Raw genomic sequence first — 19,129 nt, 5'->3', positions numbered from 1 at the left:
GGGAAAACTTGTCTCCTGCCATACAAAGTACTCATGGTATCTCTAAAAAGCACAGTATCATGGGAAGCTATTTGGAACTAACAACATCCAGTAAGTGTTTAAGGCACAGATACATGCTCTCCCATCTACTGTTCTTAAGCTTCAATCTCAACTAAAGATCCATAGAGATAAGATGTATATGACTAAAGTTTAGTTTTATATTTTATTCAGTCATTTACTTTAAATTTTGTACAATCTGTTCAAAAGTTAAGAATTCTATTACTTTTTCATTATTAGAGTACCTTCTAAGGCATTTCATTGTTCAAGCAAGACTGTATGTATCATGTGCTCCCCTTTGCAATTTCCTTTCAGAATATACACACCCTGATTTATTTATCTGATTTTCATTCCACACATTAATTTATTTGAGGTGAAGTATGCTAAGGTCAGATGTTTATTTTCTATTTTTTCTATTTCCTGTTGAGAAAAAAAAGAATCCAAAAGAAAAACATGACTGGGAAAAAATTTCAACCATGAGATCCAAATTTCACAGAACTAAAAAATACCCAAAGTCAACTTCATTTCAGGAGTCAGCAGCGGCCGCAGCATATTTTCATTCATTCTAGTCCCTGCCATTTCTCAAGTGCCTGATTTTAAAATTTGAATCATCATGTCATTAAAGTGCACCAGAATTCTTTAATTGTCTGAAATCGCCATTAACACCCAGCAGCAAGTCTTGCCACTTTATTTTGGTACCATACTCCTTCCCATCCATTAGACAGTCTTGGAAAAAAACCTCAAATGCAATTTAGGGAAGTATGACACACTCCAGTGAGGGGCCAACTAAATTATCTGATCTCTCACAATGGATGACCTCTAGTAGAGATCCAGGAGGACTCTGCCCAATTGATTTTTCAAAACAATTTAGAGTAAAACCATGCCCTCAGGAAATGACTCACTTTAAGTGGCTGAATTTTCCTGATTCCTGAGAATTTTCCTCTGGAGGTTGGGAAATGTATTGAATTAAATACTTCCTTGCACTTTTTTTTTTTTTTTTTTGCGTATGCGGGCCTCTCACTGTTGTGGCCTCTCCCGTTGCGGAGCACAGGCTCTGGACGCACAGGCTCAGCGGCCATGGCTCACGGGCCTAGCCACTCCACGGCATGTGGGATGTTCCCGGACCGGGGCACCCGTGTCCCCTGCATCGGCAGGTGGACTCTCAACCACTGCGCCACCAGGGAAGCCCCTTCCTTGCTCTTTTAAATAGAAAATAGTGAACATATTTTACCTTTTCTCAAGGGCTTGGGGTGACCATGGTGAACTTTGGTTTTTGCAGCAGATGAATGGGAAATTACTTTGGTGGAGTGGAAATATAACTGTGATTGGAGTCAGAAGCCATGGGTGACTTTCTTGCTGTGTGATTTTGAACTTATGTCTGTGTTTTAGTTGCTCTCTCTATAACAATAAGGTCCATAACATATTAATCCTCTGTGTGAACAAATAGGATGGTGGATATAAGATGTCCACCCTCATACCTGATACACTCCATACATTTGATGTTCTGGGGTTGGCTACAGGACCTCTGGGTGGGTGTACTTGGCTCTCTCCACAGCCCTAATGAACCCATGCCAGCAGGAAGCTGCCAGCTCTCTTTTCATGTGGATTTCTCATCCTCCAAAAAATCATTCTCCTCACTGCTAAGGCCTCTGACTTGCTTCCATCAGTCAAAATAACCTCCATTATTTCTTCATCACTAACCCAATGCACACTCAGGTTGTCTTGTATCCATCCGTTTGTCCCACACCGCAGGTGCTCAGCTGTGAAGGACATTTGGCCTTCTTCATTTTAAGAATGTAGGAATGTTCCTTGTCAAGCACTCACTCCAACAAAGTCTGTCAATCTTTCATCATCTGAAGCAAATGATCCCCACAGGCACCAGAGCAATTTCCTCCAAGCCTTTCCGATACGCTCAACACCAAACGGAATTCCCGACACGCACAATTTTAAGAGCTACATCCAAGGTTGTAAGGAGATTCAAAGTCTTATGTGACAGATCAATGTGCTCATAGAATCTTTATTGTAATAACACTTCGCAGCATGGATAGCACTCTGGCTGTTAGATTGACTTAGAAAAAAAAGACAGTGGTGGGTAGGAAGGGTGTGTCCATGTCTGCAGTTAATAAGTGCCAACCAAGGACATCATGAGAGGTGGGGAGGGAAAGGCGTGTGTATCCTGAAGATCCACCTCAGGAATTGGGGGTCACCACTGGCATGTAATGGGAATGGGCAGTAGCTAGGGGTGTTAAATGTGTGTAAGCATATTAGAGGGTGGAAACTGCAGTGGAGAAAAATGAAGCGAAGCAGAGGAACAGGGTATGCTGGGGTTGGCAGGGAGACCGGGGTAGGCCTCGCAGACAAGATGACATCACCTGAAGAGTCCTGAAGGGAGGGAGGGAAGCAGCCATTTAGAGAAGGAGGGGAAGTGTTCTGGGAAGAAGGAAGGACAAATACAGAGTCTCTGTAATAGGTGTGAATGAAAAATGTTCCCTGCCACTATCAGTAAACAAAGGATGTTGCAGCCATCTTGCCATCACATTACAGCCACCCAGATGGTGAGCCCTGAGGGAACTCTGGATAGAAACAGGATGCCCACCATCTAGCAGTCGGCAGCTGCAGCCACCCCAATGGTGCACCCCAAGGAGACTCAGGAAGAGAAAGCACAGGATACTGGCCCCAGATAGCTCAGGTGCATATCAAAGGAGTGATTTCAGTGAGCCCAGACTCTTGCATCTTCCCACACACAGAAAAGCACTAAATTCCTTAACTTGAGATAACTGGTTTTCTTTAATTAACAGGAATCTTTTGATGTTCTGACTACCTGGTCTGTGTTGCAAAAGCCCTTATACATCCTGGATCCGCCCACTTGCTTCTTCGGAGCAGTCTCTCAGAGTTATCTGAGATGCTGTGTCTTGGGCTTAAGTTCTCAGTTTTGTCCCCGGAATAAAATGTAACTCTCAACTTTTAGGTCATGCATTTTTTTTTCCAATTGCCATAAGAATGTGACGACTGGTGTGTGCCTGGAGCCCCGTCTGGCTGGAGCTGAGACAGCAAGAGGTGTAGTAGGAGGTAAGGTCTGAGAGGCAGCGGGACCAGACGGTGCAGGATGTGGAGACCACTGCACGGGGCCCTGATTCTCAGAGCAAGCAGAACGTTCTGAGCACAGGATTACTATGAACTTCCCTGTGGCTGCTGGGTTGAGAACAGACTGAAGGAGGGGAGGAAGGGGAAGTGAAAATGGGGGAAACCAGAGAACACTGCAGTAATCCAGGTGAGAGATGATGGGCAGTGGAGGTGGAGAGAAGTGGTCCGATTGGGGGTGTATTAATAACATTCACCGAGTTTATCATGGCCAGGTATTTAGACACTGCTTTACACCTTGTATGTGAATTATTCCAGCCCTATGAGGTAGGTAACACCACTCTTCTCATTTTAACAAAAAATCTAAATGATATTCTGTTGAACTGTCATATTTACTTATATAAGAAATCATCAATTAAGCCAGTGTAGTGGGTCTTATACCACCCAGATACCCCTCAAGTCTGAGGCACTTGACAGCTCACAGCTGAGCTCTTCTCTGGGCATTGCTTTACCCGAGGCTACTCTTCTCTGCCTGGGACCAGTGATTGGTTGATAGCGGGTATAAAGGTTCCATCTCTTTCATGACAACTCTGAGGGGCCACCCCATCTCCAGAGCTCCCTAAGGGCTCCTCTGAGCCCCTGCGAATGCACTGTATCTCTCCTTCCCCCTCTGCCCATCTTGCTTCCCTGGCGTTCCAGAGAGCACTCCTTAATGAACTTCCTGCTTGCTAATCTCTGCCTTGGATTTTGTTTCCTGGGGAACCGCAGTGAGGTTTTGAAGTGAAATGGTGGTTTAAGGCAGAAAAAAGAGAGAGCAGATGTTTTTGAATATAAATTATAGAACTTTCATTTTGAAATATAGTCCGTAAGTATGGCCACAATATGACTAAAATTCTAGTTTTCTAAATCAATTTCTTGGATTTAGTGAAAAAAGCTGCTAGACTTAATTAACACAAAATATACATAGTGAGAATATAATTTCATCAACAAAAAGGAACAAACATGATTTCAATTGTGCTACCGGAAAGCATATTTAGACATTTATAAATAAAAGTACCACACCAACGGAAGAACCCCTCTCCACTTGTTAAACTTGGTTAACAAATGGTATTGGAATTTTCGGTCTTTCCAGAAATATATGGCAGCTGGTATCTAAGGCCACCTGTAGTCATGAGAGTTATTTTAAATGTTCATTCAAAATAGCCTGGGTAAAGAAGGACTTCTTAAATAATCATTAAATCCTGATTAAAAAAAAAAGTTCAAACTCTACCAGTTTTATAGACAACATTTTTCAAAGGAATTATAATAATCTTATTGATATACTCAGGACATCAATGAGCAGTGGGTTCATTAGACATAGTTAGATTTCTTTACATTCTAACGATATGGCTTTCTTCAATAATCACTGTCTTATTACTTTCTTCTCCCACATACACTTATTATAGTCTAATGGAGTCTCTTTGTAGACTTCCAGTTATCCACACAGGAGGGAATACAAAGAATGAGAGCAGTGGGTACCGTTATCATGAAAAGTCTCTATTTTATGCATTAAAAAATTCCAATCAGAAAGATTTTAGCTTCTCCTTTCCCACGAGTTAGCCAATTAAATATCAATTGTAGACTTCTTTTGTACAGGAGTTTTAAAAGTACATTTCTTTCCTTTTAGTTATACCAATAAGAAGAGCCTGGTCAGGGACTTCAACCGCCCCCACGAACACAGTTTTCTTTCCCTTCAGATTTTCTATTTAAAACATCAACAGCAGATACATTAGGAGTGGACAAGGCCCCTCTAAGGATACCAAGGCTGCCCAAACACACCTGAGTTCCCTCAGGGCAGGGTAATGCATCTCCTACTCAATAGAGCTTATGGGAGGGGGACACCTTAGATGATTTCTGTGTATTTCATGTGAAACCATACCTGTGAAAAGAAAATAGCTATCTGGGTGACTGAGGATCACAGTCCTTTTATAAGGATGAAATCCTGCATGTGGCTGATATCCAACCACCAGGGGCGCATCAGCTAGTCTAGGTATGACAGGGGCTTACTGTAGAGGCTGGAGGGAAAAGGACATCTAAGTGAACAAATGTTCAGTGAAACATGGGGCATTTTCCTGCTGACAGTGAAGAGACTTTGTTGATCCACCTGAACAAAGGTGAACTCTATTCTCATTCCCAGGTTCAGGGTTTTTGATGACCAGCCCGTATTAACCAACCAGTAATTGAGCCTTGCAAGAAATCTAATTATAAGATGAAAAACAATTTCCATGAGGCTCTATCACCTATAATGAAGACTCTTTTAAAAGTCTCTTAATTGTGTCATCAGATTTGCAGATGTTCTCTGTTCTCTGTAAAACATATTGGTGGATGCCTATAACATAATAAACCTTCTCTATAAGCCTGGGCCCTTCTGCTCCCTTAAGTTAAGCTACATGACTGCTAAGAGCCAGTTGTTCTTATTAACAGATTTATTCTAGTTGTTTATTGCAATTGCACAATATAATGAAATACCCTGCAAACTGATAAAATATAAAAGTAAAAAAGAGAGTTGTGATTTTTATGAAAACTAAAAAATATTCTGGAAATACTCAAAAAAGGGAAGTCACTCAAAAAAATTGCTGTTGAATTCGATGTAAGATTAATTGTAAAAGGCTGGAGGAGAAAAACCAGAAAAATCTCAGATAGCCTGTACATTTTGATTCCGCTTTAAAAATGATCACGACAGAAATGAACTGTGGTTGTATTTTTTGCAGATTCTAATCAGTAGACTCTTACCCAAAGAAAAAACTTGGTTTGACATTAGAAGACTTGGTGAATGGACATACACGTAAAATTTTAGGGTACAATAAAACATTCAAGAGTGCGCATGATTTGTTTTATGATTCTTCACTTTTAACTGACTTTTTAAGGTAATCAACAAGCTACCGGCCAAGTACACATTTATCTTCTGCACTTTATTTGGGCAGGGCCACTATCTTTTCTTTTGGCCTTACTGAATGAGTCATTTCATGGGAGTTTCTGTATAGGAAGAGCTGAATGGCTGGGTGGATTTTCTGTTAGGGAACCATTGACCGAAACCGCCCACCCTGGCCAGGCACGTTAATAAGTGCTTGCATGAGTTGTCTCACAACAGGAGGTCCCGGTAAGGAACACAGTGCTGCCACCAAAAACTAACCAGGAGAATTCAGGATGGGCCGAAAGGAGGGAGGGAGGAGATGCCATAGTACGTCCTGCCCACATCCCAGAAACCCTCCTGCTAGAATCCACCTTGGCTGAGAGAGACGCACACCACCTGGAAGGACCCTGAGTCAGACCAAATGTGGGCACAAACAAGATGATTGGCCAGAGACAACCTGGAAAGCTAACCCATTACCATAAAACCTAAGACTGCGAGCCACATGGCAGAGCAGTTCTCTTGGGTTCCCTTACCCTGCAGCTCTCTGCCTGGGCGCCCCTTCCCAATAAAGTTTTTTACTTTGTCAGCACGTGTGTCTCCTCGGGCTATTCATTTCTGAGTGTTAGACAAGAGCCCACTTCCGGACCTGGGAAGGGGCCCCTCTTCCAGTAACGTTTCTACTCCCATCATATGCGGTGAAAATAGTAGAAACTTTGTCGAGAGTAACTCAATGGTCAGAAAGCTGTGAAGGCATATGGTAGCTCCACCAGTGGTGTTCTGATTTTCCAGCATAAACAATCCCAAACTTTTAACACCCCATTAGGTATAAATATGAGAGCCACTCCTCACAGAAAGGAAAGCTTACATTTGTGTTTATGGAGGATTTAAGGAAAGTATTCTGACAACTTTCTTTGATGATTTGGGTCTTAATCTGACTCTGTATCCTCAGCTGCAGCATTTTTCAGGGGAGATCTCCCTTGTACTACAGAAATATAATACCTGAGGTGCACCAAAATGGAGAAGTCAGTCAGTGGTATTTTTACATTTAAAAAATAGAATAAAGTTAAAAAGCAGAAGAATATTCGTGTCATATATAATTACCAATTTAATATAGTGTTATTTTTAGAACTGTAAGCCAGCCAAAAAGATATCGGTATAGATACAACCCTAATGACCAATATCACCATTGCCTTTGGAACCTATACAGTCATTACAACAGGAATGAATAACTGTTGGGGCTGATTTCAGATAATACCACCTTTAATCCTGCATTTCCCTAATCATTCTCTTTATTACTGTTGCAGACGTGGAAAACATAAAGATACACCAAAGGTGAAGTAGGGTGGAGCAGTTGGGAGGGGAGGAATCCCTGTGTTAGCAACCTCCACAGAGAAGGAGTTATATTTAAGGAAGGGCAGTCTTCCAGTCACCTAGGATAAATAATCATCAAAATGATGAATAGTCCCAGTATTTTCCTTTTCTAACACAAAGAGTGACAATTTACTTAAATTAAAAAAACAAAAAACAAAAAACACCACATCCATTGAAATTTCACCATGGAGGTATCCATAACAAAAATGATGATACTTTAAATCAGAAATACTTTGAGCCTGGTCTGAGATGATGAAATATTTCACTAATTACTATGTAGTATATTCTTAGCTTTAATTGTCTTTGCCCCATTTCTCAAGGACAAGTTTCTTCCACAAGGACAGTTGCTGAAGCAAACATTTACTTTTATTGACAGTGGAAGTCCCAACCAGCTACTGTAATTTCGTAAGGTCAGCTGGCGGAGAGGTTTGCTTAATTTACACCTTTTCCCCAAGCTGTGCCTTAAGGTCTGCCTTATTTTTCTGTTTGAACTTCACAGAAAATAGTCTGTTAGAATGAAACAAATTTTAAAAGATACTGATATACTTCCCTCCAACCAATATTTTTCAGGCAAGCTTACTGCTCTTTTCTTCCCTTTAAGAATGCCACCTAAAATCATGAAACACTAATTAATTATTAAAGCCAAAACACGCTTTATTTGCTTAAATGTCCCTTGAAGGAACATGCCTTTTTAAAAAAAAATTTATTTTATATTGAGAATAGTTGATTAACAATGTTGGGTTAGTTTCAGGAGTACAGAAAAGTGATTCAGTTATACATATACAGATATCTATTCTTTTTCAAATTCTTTTTCCATTTAGGTTATTACAGAATATTGAGCAGAGTTCCCTGTGCTATGCAATTGGTCCTTGTTGGTTATCCATTTTAAATATAGCTGTGTGTACATGTCAATCCCAAACTCCCAATCTATCCTTCCCCTCCAACCTTCCCCGTTGGTAACGATAAGTTTATTGCCTAGGTCTGTGAGTCTGTTTCTGTTTTGTAAATATGTTCATTTGTATCATTTTTTGGGGGGGGCGGGGGGGAACATGCCTTTTTAAAAATAACATTTCCTCATTTCAAAAATAATACATGCTCATCGTGGAACTCTGAAGCACAGTAGAAAGTATAAAGAAAAAAATTAAACCATAATCTCAACAACCAGAGATAAGCACTGGAAATATCTGCATAAACTGGCTTGCAGTGAAGAATATGATTCTTTATTAAATCTTTTTTTTTTTTTTTTTGCGGTACACGGGCCTCTCACTGTTGTGGCCCCTCCCGCTGAGGAGCACAGGCTCCGGACGCGCAGGCCCAGCGGCCATGGCTTACGGGCCCAGCCGCTCCGCGGCATGTGGGATCCTCCCGGACTGGGTCACGAACCCGTGTCCCCTGCATCGGCAGGCAGACTCTCAACCACTGCACCACCAGGGAAGCCCCTTTATTACATCTTTAAAAATGTCTTCTATTTCTTAATAAAAACTTCTTTCCTCAATAAAAATCTTTGTTACAATTATTCCTCTTGAATTTATATTTCTTGTTATCTTTGGAAAAGTATTTAGCAGGGAACTCGATGTGTACAGTTTAAAATTTTTACCATACTGAATACTAAACAACAGGTCCTAAAGTCTAAAAGATTTGATTGATGAACAATGTACTTAGGTAGAACACTGTTCAAAAGGATAACTTTAAAAATTAGGTCAGTTACATTAAGAACGACAATTTCAAACTCAGCTTTGAGACAATCCTTAGAGGGAACTTCAGTGAAATGTACGATTTGTTTGGTACACATATTTTAGAGCATGTCCCAAAGTGAAACAGTAACCGAAAATTCAACCAAACGTGGGACATACTGCAGAGGCATGGAAACCTCTTTGAAAAACTCCTGTGAGCTTCACATTATTCAATAAAGGAGAGGATTTGCCCACATTGGGAGATTCCAAGGCTGTGTTTGCTTATCACGCCTCCACACGTTCCAGGTTAAATACATTTACTATCTGGGATCTCTTAGGGAAGACTACCTTGAAAGTCAGAGTTGCAATTTAAAAGAGTACCTAAGAGCAATGCAGACAGCTGCTGGTAACGCAGACCTTAAATTTGAATTTCCCTTAAAAGTCATCTCTAAAGCCATGTTTGGTATATTCTCTTTCAGTGGATGAGCATAAGGAGAGTGTCAGGGGTGTTCATATTTTAAATTTAAAAAAACTTTTAAAACATTAGAAAAACATATACTGTATATATATATTTATCTCTATACATACCTTATTAACATATTCCCAATACGGTAGTCAAGTGTCTCCTCATTTTCCTTCTCTTTAATACAATTATCAGAGTATTTTATTTTATACTCCAATGTCTTTATAGAAACCCTCTTAGATATTTATGTAAAGAGGGAAGCCTAAGTTGGGAAGAATTCACTGGAGTAAATATCCTGAGAACTTACGAGTATGTTTTTGACAACCAACTCTTATTGGTCTGTATATGTGTATTCAACTGTGTCACTTCACTGCATAATGTGTAGCAATGGAAATCTTTACAAGAAAACACTAAAAGTTAAAAGCAAGGTAGACTTAGACTCAAACACTGAGCCCAAAGACTTGGAGTCCCAGATCTATACCATCTCCAAGGAGATGTTCACTGTCAAGAGAAACAAACAACCCCCCAAATACTGGGAGGGGTGAGTGAAATAAACAAGGGCCTAAGAAACACAACAGCCGACACCCATCTGCTGCTTACTTGAGGGCCGTTCTGTAGTGGTAGATGGCTTCCCTGTTCCGACCCTGGTCCTTCAGGAAATTGGCGTAGTTGTAGTGAACCTTGGCATTGTGGGGCAGAGTCTGAACTCCAGACCTAAAAATTAATAAATTTTAAAAAATGAGTAACAAAGAGTACTGCTTAAGAATGTTGTCAGTTTCTTTCATGTTTTACTCACAGTTTCATGAACCTGTATTTGAAATGTCCATTGCATCCATCAAGGCCAAGTCTTCCAAAATTTGTGGATTATATGAGTTACTAAACATGTTTCTGTGGAAAACAGTGAAGGCTGTGCACAACTGTGCACAACTAAACAAACACGCTGACTGCACATGAAGCAGAGGTGGCAGGATGTGGTAAGAGATGAGTCTTTCGGGGAACAACCCAGCATGCTCAGGTTAATTCAGTTTTTTCCTTCCTTCCTTCATTTATAGCCTTCCTTTTTTTAAAAAAAAAAATTGAGATTGTCTATAAAAATAAATCATTACAAGAGGGATGACTGTAGACTGACTTCCCTACTAAGGTTTACTGGAGATAAACGCTTCCCATGTAATAAACCAGGGCTAATTAAAAAAAAAAATACAGGTATGATTATTCTACAAGTTGCAGATAAGGAAAGGAGGTTTTGCTCAGAAAGGTTAAAAACTTTGCTTAAGTGGCGAGTGTGTTAGTGTGCTCGAGCTGGTAAAACAGGATACCTGGGGAGCCCCAGAGGGTAACACTGAAGCTTTGAAGATGACACAAGGAGGAAGACATGCTGTCGTTTGTAGCTGCCTCACAAAGTCACCCTGCACGAGATCAGATAGCTGGTAACTGGCAGGGACGGGATTCTGACCCAAGGGCTTTGCTCCTAGAGTCCCTGTTCCCTTACCTGCAAGGAGGTGGTGGCAGGGGTAGATGGGTTTGGGGGCTGTCTGGAAAGAAAACTCCTGGAACCTACATGGGTTAAATGCTGGAATGGGGCAGGTGATGACAGAGAGGAAGCAGAAAGGATAACAACCTAGTTTCCGGCAACTGAACTTTAAATGCCCTTCCTCTTCTAGGTGACGTATTTTCATTTAATTTTTAATTCAAAGGTAAGAACACTAGGGGAACGCCATACAAATTAAACCTGTTAGGATAATACATCAGGGTATTGTAATCTTTGTTGAAATAACAGCCCCTTAACGTTATAAACCAAGAAAAAAATTGGTTTTAATTCAAAAAGAAATAAATTAAAATGTTCAAAGGCAAAAAAAAAAAAGCCCAGTCCCTTAGGACCAGCAAAGACTGTTCCACCTAAAATCCACTGGCCAAGTGCTTGAGGAACTCTCCAGAGGAGAGAATTTACAGGGAGTGTGGGCAGCTAGCAACCAACCCAAGGGCAGCATCACGTGACAGCAGCAGACTTCACCTTACACAGAGCTGTTATGGTGATGTCAAATGCACGGCAGTAGCTAGGATGTTTTGCTGTGTGTGGGGTGCGGCTGGAAACAGATGGGCTGTAAATCTGTATTAACAGCAGTTAGACCCCAGATCCTCTTCCCCACCAGGCACATCCAGGTGACTATTTCCTCTATTCTTTCCCCATCCCAGCAAAAGGCAGGACGTTTACTCTCTAGAAAAGTTGAATCAGAGAGATCAGGAACAACAGGTACAGTCGAGGGCCAGAAGAGCTGTACCTCCAAGGTAGATTAAGTGAAAATATATATTCTGAACAGTGGAATCTCCCTCACCCCATTATACCCATGTAAAACTCTGCATACTGGAAGCCAGGATTGGACTCCGCGGAGGAGATTGGAGGAATCCTCTCACTGGAAACCACTGACCCAAGACAAAAGATTTACAAATGCTGCCATTTGGATGCCAGTGAAATCATCAATCTCCTTCAATTACCTTATGGCAAAGCTCACCAGCTAACACACAGAGCTAGAATTTTAATATAACATTTCAAATGGACATTACCCAAAGTACATTAGGTCATGGGGGCAGGACCAAGTTCAGAGTGATAGTAATGGCTTTTTAAAAAATCCAATTTCTATACAGGAAAGTGTCTGATTTTTCTATGCAGAACTAAATAGTGCATGGTACAGGGAGATTTTAAAGTAACTTTGATTTCAGCATAGATATAACTGGCATATTTATTGGAATTGATCCTCCCTTCTGTGTGATTAGCATAGCTGCTCTACTATGTTTCACCCGAGTTCAGCCTGTGGAAAAGCGTCCTTGCTAAGATGAGGGCATTGTTCAGTGATGGCAGGTTGGAAGTAATAATATTTGTAGCAGGCAAGCAGGCATGGGTGGAGTAACTGAAATCCTAAGAACACACTGCTTTTCCCATTGTTGTTTTTGACCTTTACGTTCTCTCTGTGATATTTTACTGCTACGTTTTTCCAGTCTCTCATTTTACAATAAACAGTTTGTGAAAAAAAGGAAAATAAACAATTGACCAAAGGCAAAACTTTCCAGGTCACTCTGACTGGCCAAGTTGCTCCCTCCTTCCGGGGTCAGCCTCATCAGTTTGCTCTTGGGCTGCTGTGATTGAGTCGTCCCAACTGTCTTAACAGAATGTGCAGCCTTACACATATTTACTCCATGAGGAAATGTAGGATTCATAAGTTCTGGGGCTGGATCCCAAATCCTATTAATAACTACAACAAGGATTATGAATTAAGGTCTCCCTTTGAACTCAGGATCTTAATTCATGCACTTTGCATTTCTCCCTCACACCTCTCGTTTGCAGAAGACTTGAAAAATAACAGAGATATCAAGCCACTCCTATCAGGTATCTCTCCAAGTTTGTAGAACATCAGTTTGTTTTGTTGGCATTACTGGAACAATAGGTCAGGAGAATCACCCCCAAATTCCTGATTAGAAAACAAACATTTAAAAAAAAATGTTCAGCCAGAGGTTAACAGGAAAGGAAAGTAAGAATTTATGGCTCTCCTCAATTGTGACCCTGTTTAACCTGAGGTTTCCAATGCTACAATCAGGCTAGCCAGTGTTTATGGAGGCTCATTTTGAATCAAGTGCTGAGCTAAGCGTCCACTTCCATGGGCTATCTCCTCTCGCCCTTTCAACAACCTATCCGATGGGTAGTATTACTGTACCTCCCATATGATGAGGAAATTGAAGCTCAGAGAGATTAAGACCATTTTCTAAGGTTACAGACTGAGTAAGTAGTTGAGCAGAGATTTCAACCAAGATCAATATAAGGTCACAATCATTCCTGAAGTCGGTCAACGTTTGATAAACCAAAAAGGTACCGCAAGATACTAGAAACATTAGAATTTCACTGGTAAACAAACTATGGCCTGATGGGCCACAGACACATCAATGTGTTTACCTTTTTACATAGATGTCTTTGGCCTCTTTCCCGAGACAATGGCAGAGCAGCTGCAAAAGAGACCATAGGGCCCACAAAGCCTCAAATATTTACAGTCTGGCCTTTACGAAGGAATTTGCCAATCCCTGGTTTATGTTCTCTGCCCTGGGAGGTCTGCTTATCTCTCTGGCTCAGCAATTCAGAGAGGAGGAAAGAGAAATGTATTTCCTACAGGGAGGGAAGAAGATCTAGGCCATAAATTCTTAACTGGTGGTCCACGGATCACTTAAATAGTTCATGAATGGGATTAAGAGAGACCCCAAACTGGATGCAAAAGAAAACATGCTGGCTTTGTCTTTCTAAGTATTTTGAAGATTTGGGGGCGTGGGAAGAAAAGATTTCATCAAATTGTGTTATTTTGGTACCAAAATATAAAAGTCTGGGCTATCACTAGAAGCTATGCACTTACCCTCTCCTCAGGTTAGATAGCAGAATAATCTCCTGTTCTGGGAACTAAAGAAAATGTACCTTGCAGCTATGATTATGAACATCTCTCATTCTGTCTCTGTCTGTCTCTGTCTGTCTGTCTTTCTCTGTTTATATTGGGATTAGCTTAAGTTAGAAAACATAAAGCAAAACACAGGTGTGGTGAAGTAGATGTATTCTTTGGCTTTTACATCAGATTTGGGTTCAAACCTGACACCTCCTTTTCACAGCGATGTCGTCTTGGACAAACTACTCTCTCTCTGAGCCTCTGATGAGACACAAGTGCTGGGTTCTTGTGCTTTTGTGTGTGAGGTTTTTGCCAATAAAAGTACAAAGCTGTGAGGAGGAACTTCCATCTGTATCTCCTAAAAATACATCACTCAGTGGGATCTTTTTTGTGACAGGAGGCCTCAGCTGGAAACCCTGGAATTTGACTGAAATTTGGATTGTCTCTAACACAAAGGTCTGTCCTAAGATATTCTGTAAGATCGTTCATAGTATTGCCAAGCACAACCACTCCATGTAATTAGAGAGGCCTCAACGAGACCATATGACCTAGGATGGTCAATGGGTTGATAGTCTGGAATAGAGGAGAAAACAGAAACAGGGCCTCTGTCAAGGACATCACCTCATCTAGAACTACTGCAACTTCTTCTTAGTTGGCCAGCTCTTGGTTTGGGCCATTATGGCTAATTTAGGCTTTCCTTATCCTTCCAGACAGAGCTCAGGTCTACAAGAGAATGGTCCTTGAAGGCTTGGGTTGGTCCCAGTCACCTGCCTGCACTTACACAGCACCCTGCTCTGCCTCTGTCTACCACCTGCTACATTACATTAAAATGTGTACATGTGTCTGACTCCCATCCAGACTTCAGGCTCCTCTAGTATCTCGCCCCACGCCCTGCTCTCTCATGTCCTAGAACACAGTGCAGAGCAATATGAAAGCCTTACACAGTGTTTATCATACTGCCCTATGCATCTTTCACATACTTCTTTATTCTTATAGTACACCCAGAAGATAGACACTATCATTATTCTAAATTTAAAAAATTTTTCCTTTTTTAAAATTTATTTTTTAATTGAAGTATAGCTGATTTACAATGTTGTGTTCGTTTCAGGTGTACAGCAAATTGATTCAATTATACATATATACGTATATGTATATATATATATATATATTCTTTTTCAGATTCTTTTCCATTATGGTTTATCACAGGATATTGAATATAGTTCCCTGTGCTATATAGTACATCCTTGTTGGTTATCTATTTTATATATAGTAGTGTGTATATGTTCATCCCAAACTCCTAAATTTTAAAATAAAGGAACTAAGGCATGGAGTGGTTAAGTAACTCACCCACGATCACACAGCTATTAAATGGTAGAACTTGGAGGAAAGCCAGAAAGCCTCATTCCAGACCCCACACCAGCCACTAATCCTATCTTGCCTCAAAGATTCTTGGTAAATGTTCAACTGATTTGAACATTACTCAGGAAAGATGAATACATATAAACAGCTGGTCTTGAAGGAAAAAGAATAAACTTAAAGCCTCAGATACTTAAAAGTTTCCCCAGGACATAAATAAATTATAACAGGAAAAGTTTTCTAAAAATTATTGATAGCTTTGATTTGCACATTACACAAAATTCCATTTGATCACCAAAGGCCTCTCAAGACACAAAGTCTCTTTAAGCACATATGTGGGATGCCTGTGTTTTAGTAATCAACTGTTCACTTCCTACATGCTTCCATCTAAAAAACCAGAAGCCTCTGCATACAAGGTCAATGAGATTTTTGTTTTTCTGTTTTCCTTTTTTTTTAAATTGCTGGCATCAGCTGTACAGGGTTTGAACACTAACTTGTTGTCCTTGAGATAAAATGCTGTCTGCCAAAATCCTTCCTCAGAGTTGCACTGATTAAGCAGTAAACATCATTAGAAAATACAATCAATCTTAGTACCTTTATTCAAGGAAAGGATTTAACACGGGGCAGAATCATTTTAAAGTTTCTCATAAAAGCACTGACTATTGAAAGTGAAAGAAAAAATGAATTAAGCCAACAGAAACCAGGAGGAAGTTATATTCCTGAACTTCCATGCCCCTGTGTTTACAGAATGACCTCAGCAGTGGGCAGTAAGAGGGAACAAGTCCATTGTAGTCTGTGAGAACTGCACTGAGGTTGGGGGTATGACGGGGACGGAACAGAATCTGAAGCCTAAAAGTGATATACAATTCCTAGAAAAAAACCCACAGGGCAACAGGTCCCTATAGTACCCCCTGAAGTAATGATGGTGACAATGATAATGATATAGTAACAGTAAATAAACTGATAAGACGTGCATGCATGCCAGACTAATTTTTTTCTATTAAAGAAAGTTAAATTGCCAAATAGCAAAATCAGATATATTGTTTTAAAACGGTAGAGGAGTACAGTGAACATGTGTCTTACTCCTTCATTCGTTCATTCACTCATTCACTCACTTCTGGCAGCCCAGAGTCTGTGTCCTTTTCCGGTGCTTGGGTTTCCTGTGGGGAATTCCCTCTTGCTGTGACATCTCAGTGGAAGCCCAGGGGCTCTGCCCGCCCTAACTCCCCCCATGGAAGTCAGGGGAGCGTCTTTGGCCAGTTCTGTCACCTCAGTGCCCTAGTGGGGACAAGGGGCAGGCACACGACCTAAGCTCAGGCTTAGTCAGAGGATTTTCTTTTCCTAGGACTGTGATGGAAGAGAGAGAAAATTGGGGTACATTTACCCTCCATTCATTCCTTTGCAGGTGCCCAGGTCCCCTCAAGACAGACTATCCAGACACCTGTTTCCCGTCTGCTACATGCTTGCTTCCTCATCTACTCCCCAATTCTGTGTGCTCTCCTATGCTCTTTCCATATTTTCTGCTTTTGAAAGTGATTCCAACTCTGTTTCAGTTGTTTGCCTCCAAAGAATAAGTGTTGGGTACTGGCTGATTAGGGAACCAAATTAAAACCACGTTGACAGAACTGGCCAACTGGGTCATAAGTGAGGACAGAAGCTGGAAGGGGTCAAAGACTGGGGACCCCTGGGAGACTGGGAAATACTGCTGGGAGGCCAGGTGTGGCTGAGCCATGGAGGCCAGGTGAAGGTCACCAGGGCTATGACATCAAGGAGACAGACTAAGCCCAGAAACACGGCATGATGAGCAACCCAAAGGATGTTTTATACTTTACAACAAGCTAGGGCTATAAACTGGCATTGTTATATTCAGAAACAGCTTCTACACCACATAAAAACCTACCACGAGGTGAAAAAGTCTTTCACTTCCTTGCTCACGATTAATGTTCAAAACAAAGCAACTAGATTACAGATCACAACTTAATATCCTGGAATATTCTGCATCTCTCTTCCTTCTGGCTGTGTGCTCACCTTTCTCATTCACTCAGCTGAACAATGCAATTGGACTTACTGACCAATCTTATTTTGTTGATGGCTGATTTTACAGCCCAGCTCATTATCAAGACTTTCCATCTCAATTCACAGACCCAAAAACCTTCCCATGAGCCTTATTTCCATTAATTCACTTACAGTGAGCTCCCGTAAAATTTTATATAATACCATTTAAAAAATTAAAGTTAAAACCCAAAATAAAATGACATCTTCCATTTAAAACTTTACTAAAAAACGTTTCTGGATTAATAAATATTGCCAGATCCATGTCGCCTCGTTTGTTGGGAAACAAATGCGTCAGCAAAGAAATAAATGGGAAGAGATTCCCTTTTAACCCTCTAGTCATACCTGAATAGGGACTCTCTCGACAGCCAAATTTCATTCTGTTTCATGGTTTTCCAGGAGAAAAGCAGCAGCAGCAGCACAGTGGACACGCTCAGGGTGGCAGCCCCACAGCGATTCAGCCATGTGCACAGCTTGCTCATTCCATGCACGAAAAGGATGCAGTAGCCCATGCTGGAAAAGAGGGCGGAGAAGCAGGTGACTTTGGGGTGCAATGGAGGCCCCTGAGTATTCCATCCCATGCAACTAACTTTTCAAACAGAGCTTGTCCTGTGATAGAAAACACAGACATAACCCGCCCTGCCTGACACATTTCCACGTTAGAGCTCAAATGGGCTCTACCGGCACACTGGCTAGTTCTCTGGCACAAGTGTGGAGAATGACAGGTTCACCCTGCAGGCTCACATTGCCCTGAATTTCTGCAGCTCAGGCATCCAGAAAAGTCCATCCTGTGTGTCTTGGGTCTTGACTGGACCCTCTGACTCAGGCTCCCTTATGTTCCTGACATTGTATAACCCTACTGGCACCATGTGTTCAAATTTGGACCCTGAGGCTTTGTGGGAGACAGTCCCTGGGGGGGACTATCAGGTCCTGGAAGGGATGCTGGTCACCAAGGGGCATTGAGTTTGGTCTCTGGACGTGCCACCTAGTATATCCCCATTCTGGCCAAAGTCCTTACGCTGAAGGAAGATCCTCCCACAGGCGGGCTTCTGAGCCTCACAGCGTGCAGCCTATCACAGACAAGCTGCACTGATCCGATCCTCATGCTGATTCTGGCTCAGCTTTCCCAACAGACTCGAAGAATCCCTCACGTTACCGGAGTGGGGCTTTGGCACGTTGATAGCACATCTCTAAAAGCTTAGGCTTGGTGGATGGAATGTGGTCCCTCGCATCACCTGCGCACCTGCAGAGAGGCTTCCTGCCTGCCGACTGGCCTCAGAAAAACACATTTAGTCTGTACTCATTGTGCTGTGTGTATTTTAGTCAAAACTCATTTCTTTCCAAAGACGATAATACAAATTATTATAGAATATTTTAACAATGAAGCAAGCTTGTGTAAAGAAATCCTATATTAGTCAGACACTAATACTATAAGAAGCCCTAAATTAATATAACTCATTTACTTGTTCAATTAATTATTTGTTCTCTCTCTAGTATGTGACTGGCAGCATGCTGAGCACTAAAAATACAATTATGAGTAAAACACAGATTATGTGCCTGCCACTGTCACAGGCACCAAGAATGTTATCAGTGGGTAAAACAATCATTCCTATCCTCCTGGAACTCACATGGATGGGAAAACAGCCACCAAGCAAGTAAGACCCAGAGTAGGTCACACTGAATATGACACATTAGGTGGAGAAAAATCAAGCAGGAAAGTGAAGGAGGGAGACCAGGAGGGGAAGGAAGGTGAGATATTCATATGGGCGGTCAGGGGAGGCCTCACTGA

At 41.3% G+C, this 19,129-nt stretch overlaps 1 protein-coding gene across 8 annotated transcripts in view; it reads right to left on the bottom strand.

Moving 5' to 3' along the window:
- The window catches only part of TMTC1 (transmembrane O-mannosyltransferase targeting cadherins 1), a 263,389-nt gene that overhangs the window by 60,069 nt on the left and 184,191 nt on the right, over positions 1 to 19,129 (bottom strand). For 7 of the 8 annotated variants that reach the window (XM_019935766.3, XM_073788882.1, XM_073788883.1 and 4 more), the window contains 2 exons: positions 17,686 to 17,853; positions 10,118 to 10,231 (listed from right to left, as the gene is read on the bottom strand). In XM_019935766.3, coding sequence (XP_019791325.1) covers positions 10,118 to 10,231; positions 17,686 to 17,853 — 282 coding nt within the window. The remainder of the gene's footprint in view (positions 1 to 10,117; positions 10,232 to 17,685; positions 17,854 to 19,129) is intronic. The other variant, XM_073788881.1, reaches the window with a different exon arrangement.

The sequence above is a fragment of the Tursiops truncatus genome, chromosome 11 (genome assembly GCF_011762595.2).
Source record: "Tursiops truncatus isolate mTurTru1 chromosome 11, mTurTru1.mat.Y, whole genome shotgun sequence".
Taxonomy (NCBI): Eukaryota; Metazoa; Chordata; class Mammalia; order Artiodactyla; family Delphinidae; genus Tursiops; species Tursiops truncatus.
Note: the sequence above shows the minus strand (reverse complement) of the source record. Positions and strands in the feature narration are given on the sequence as shown.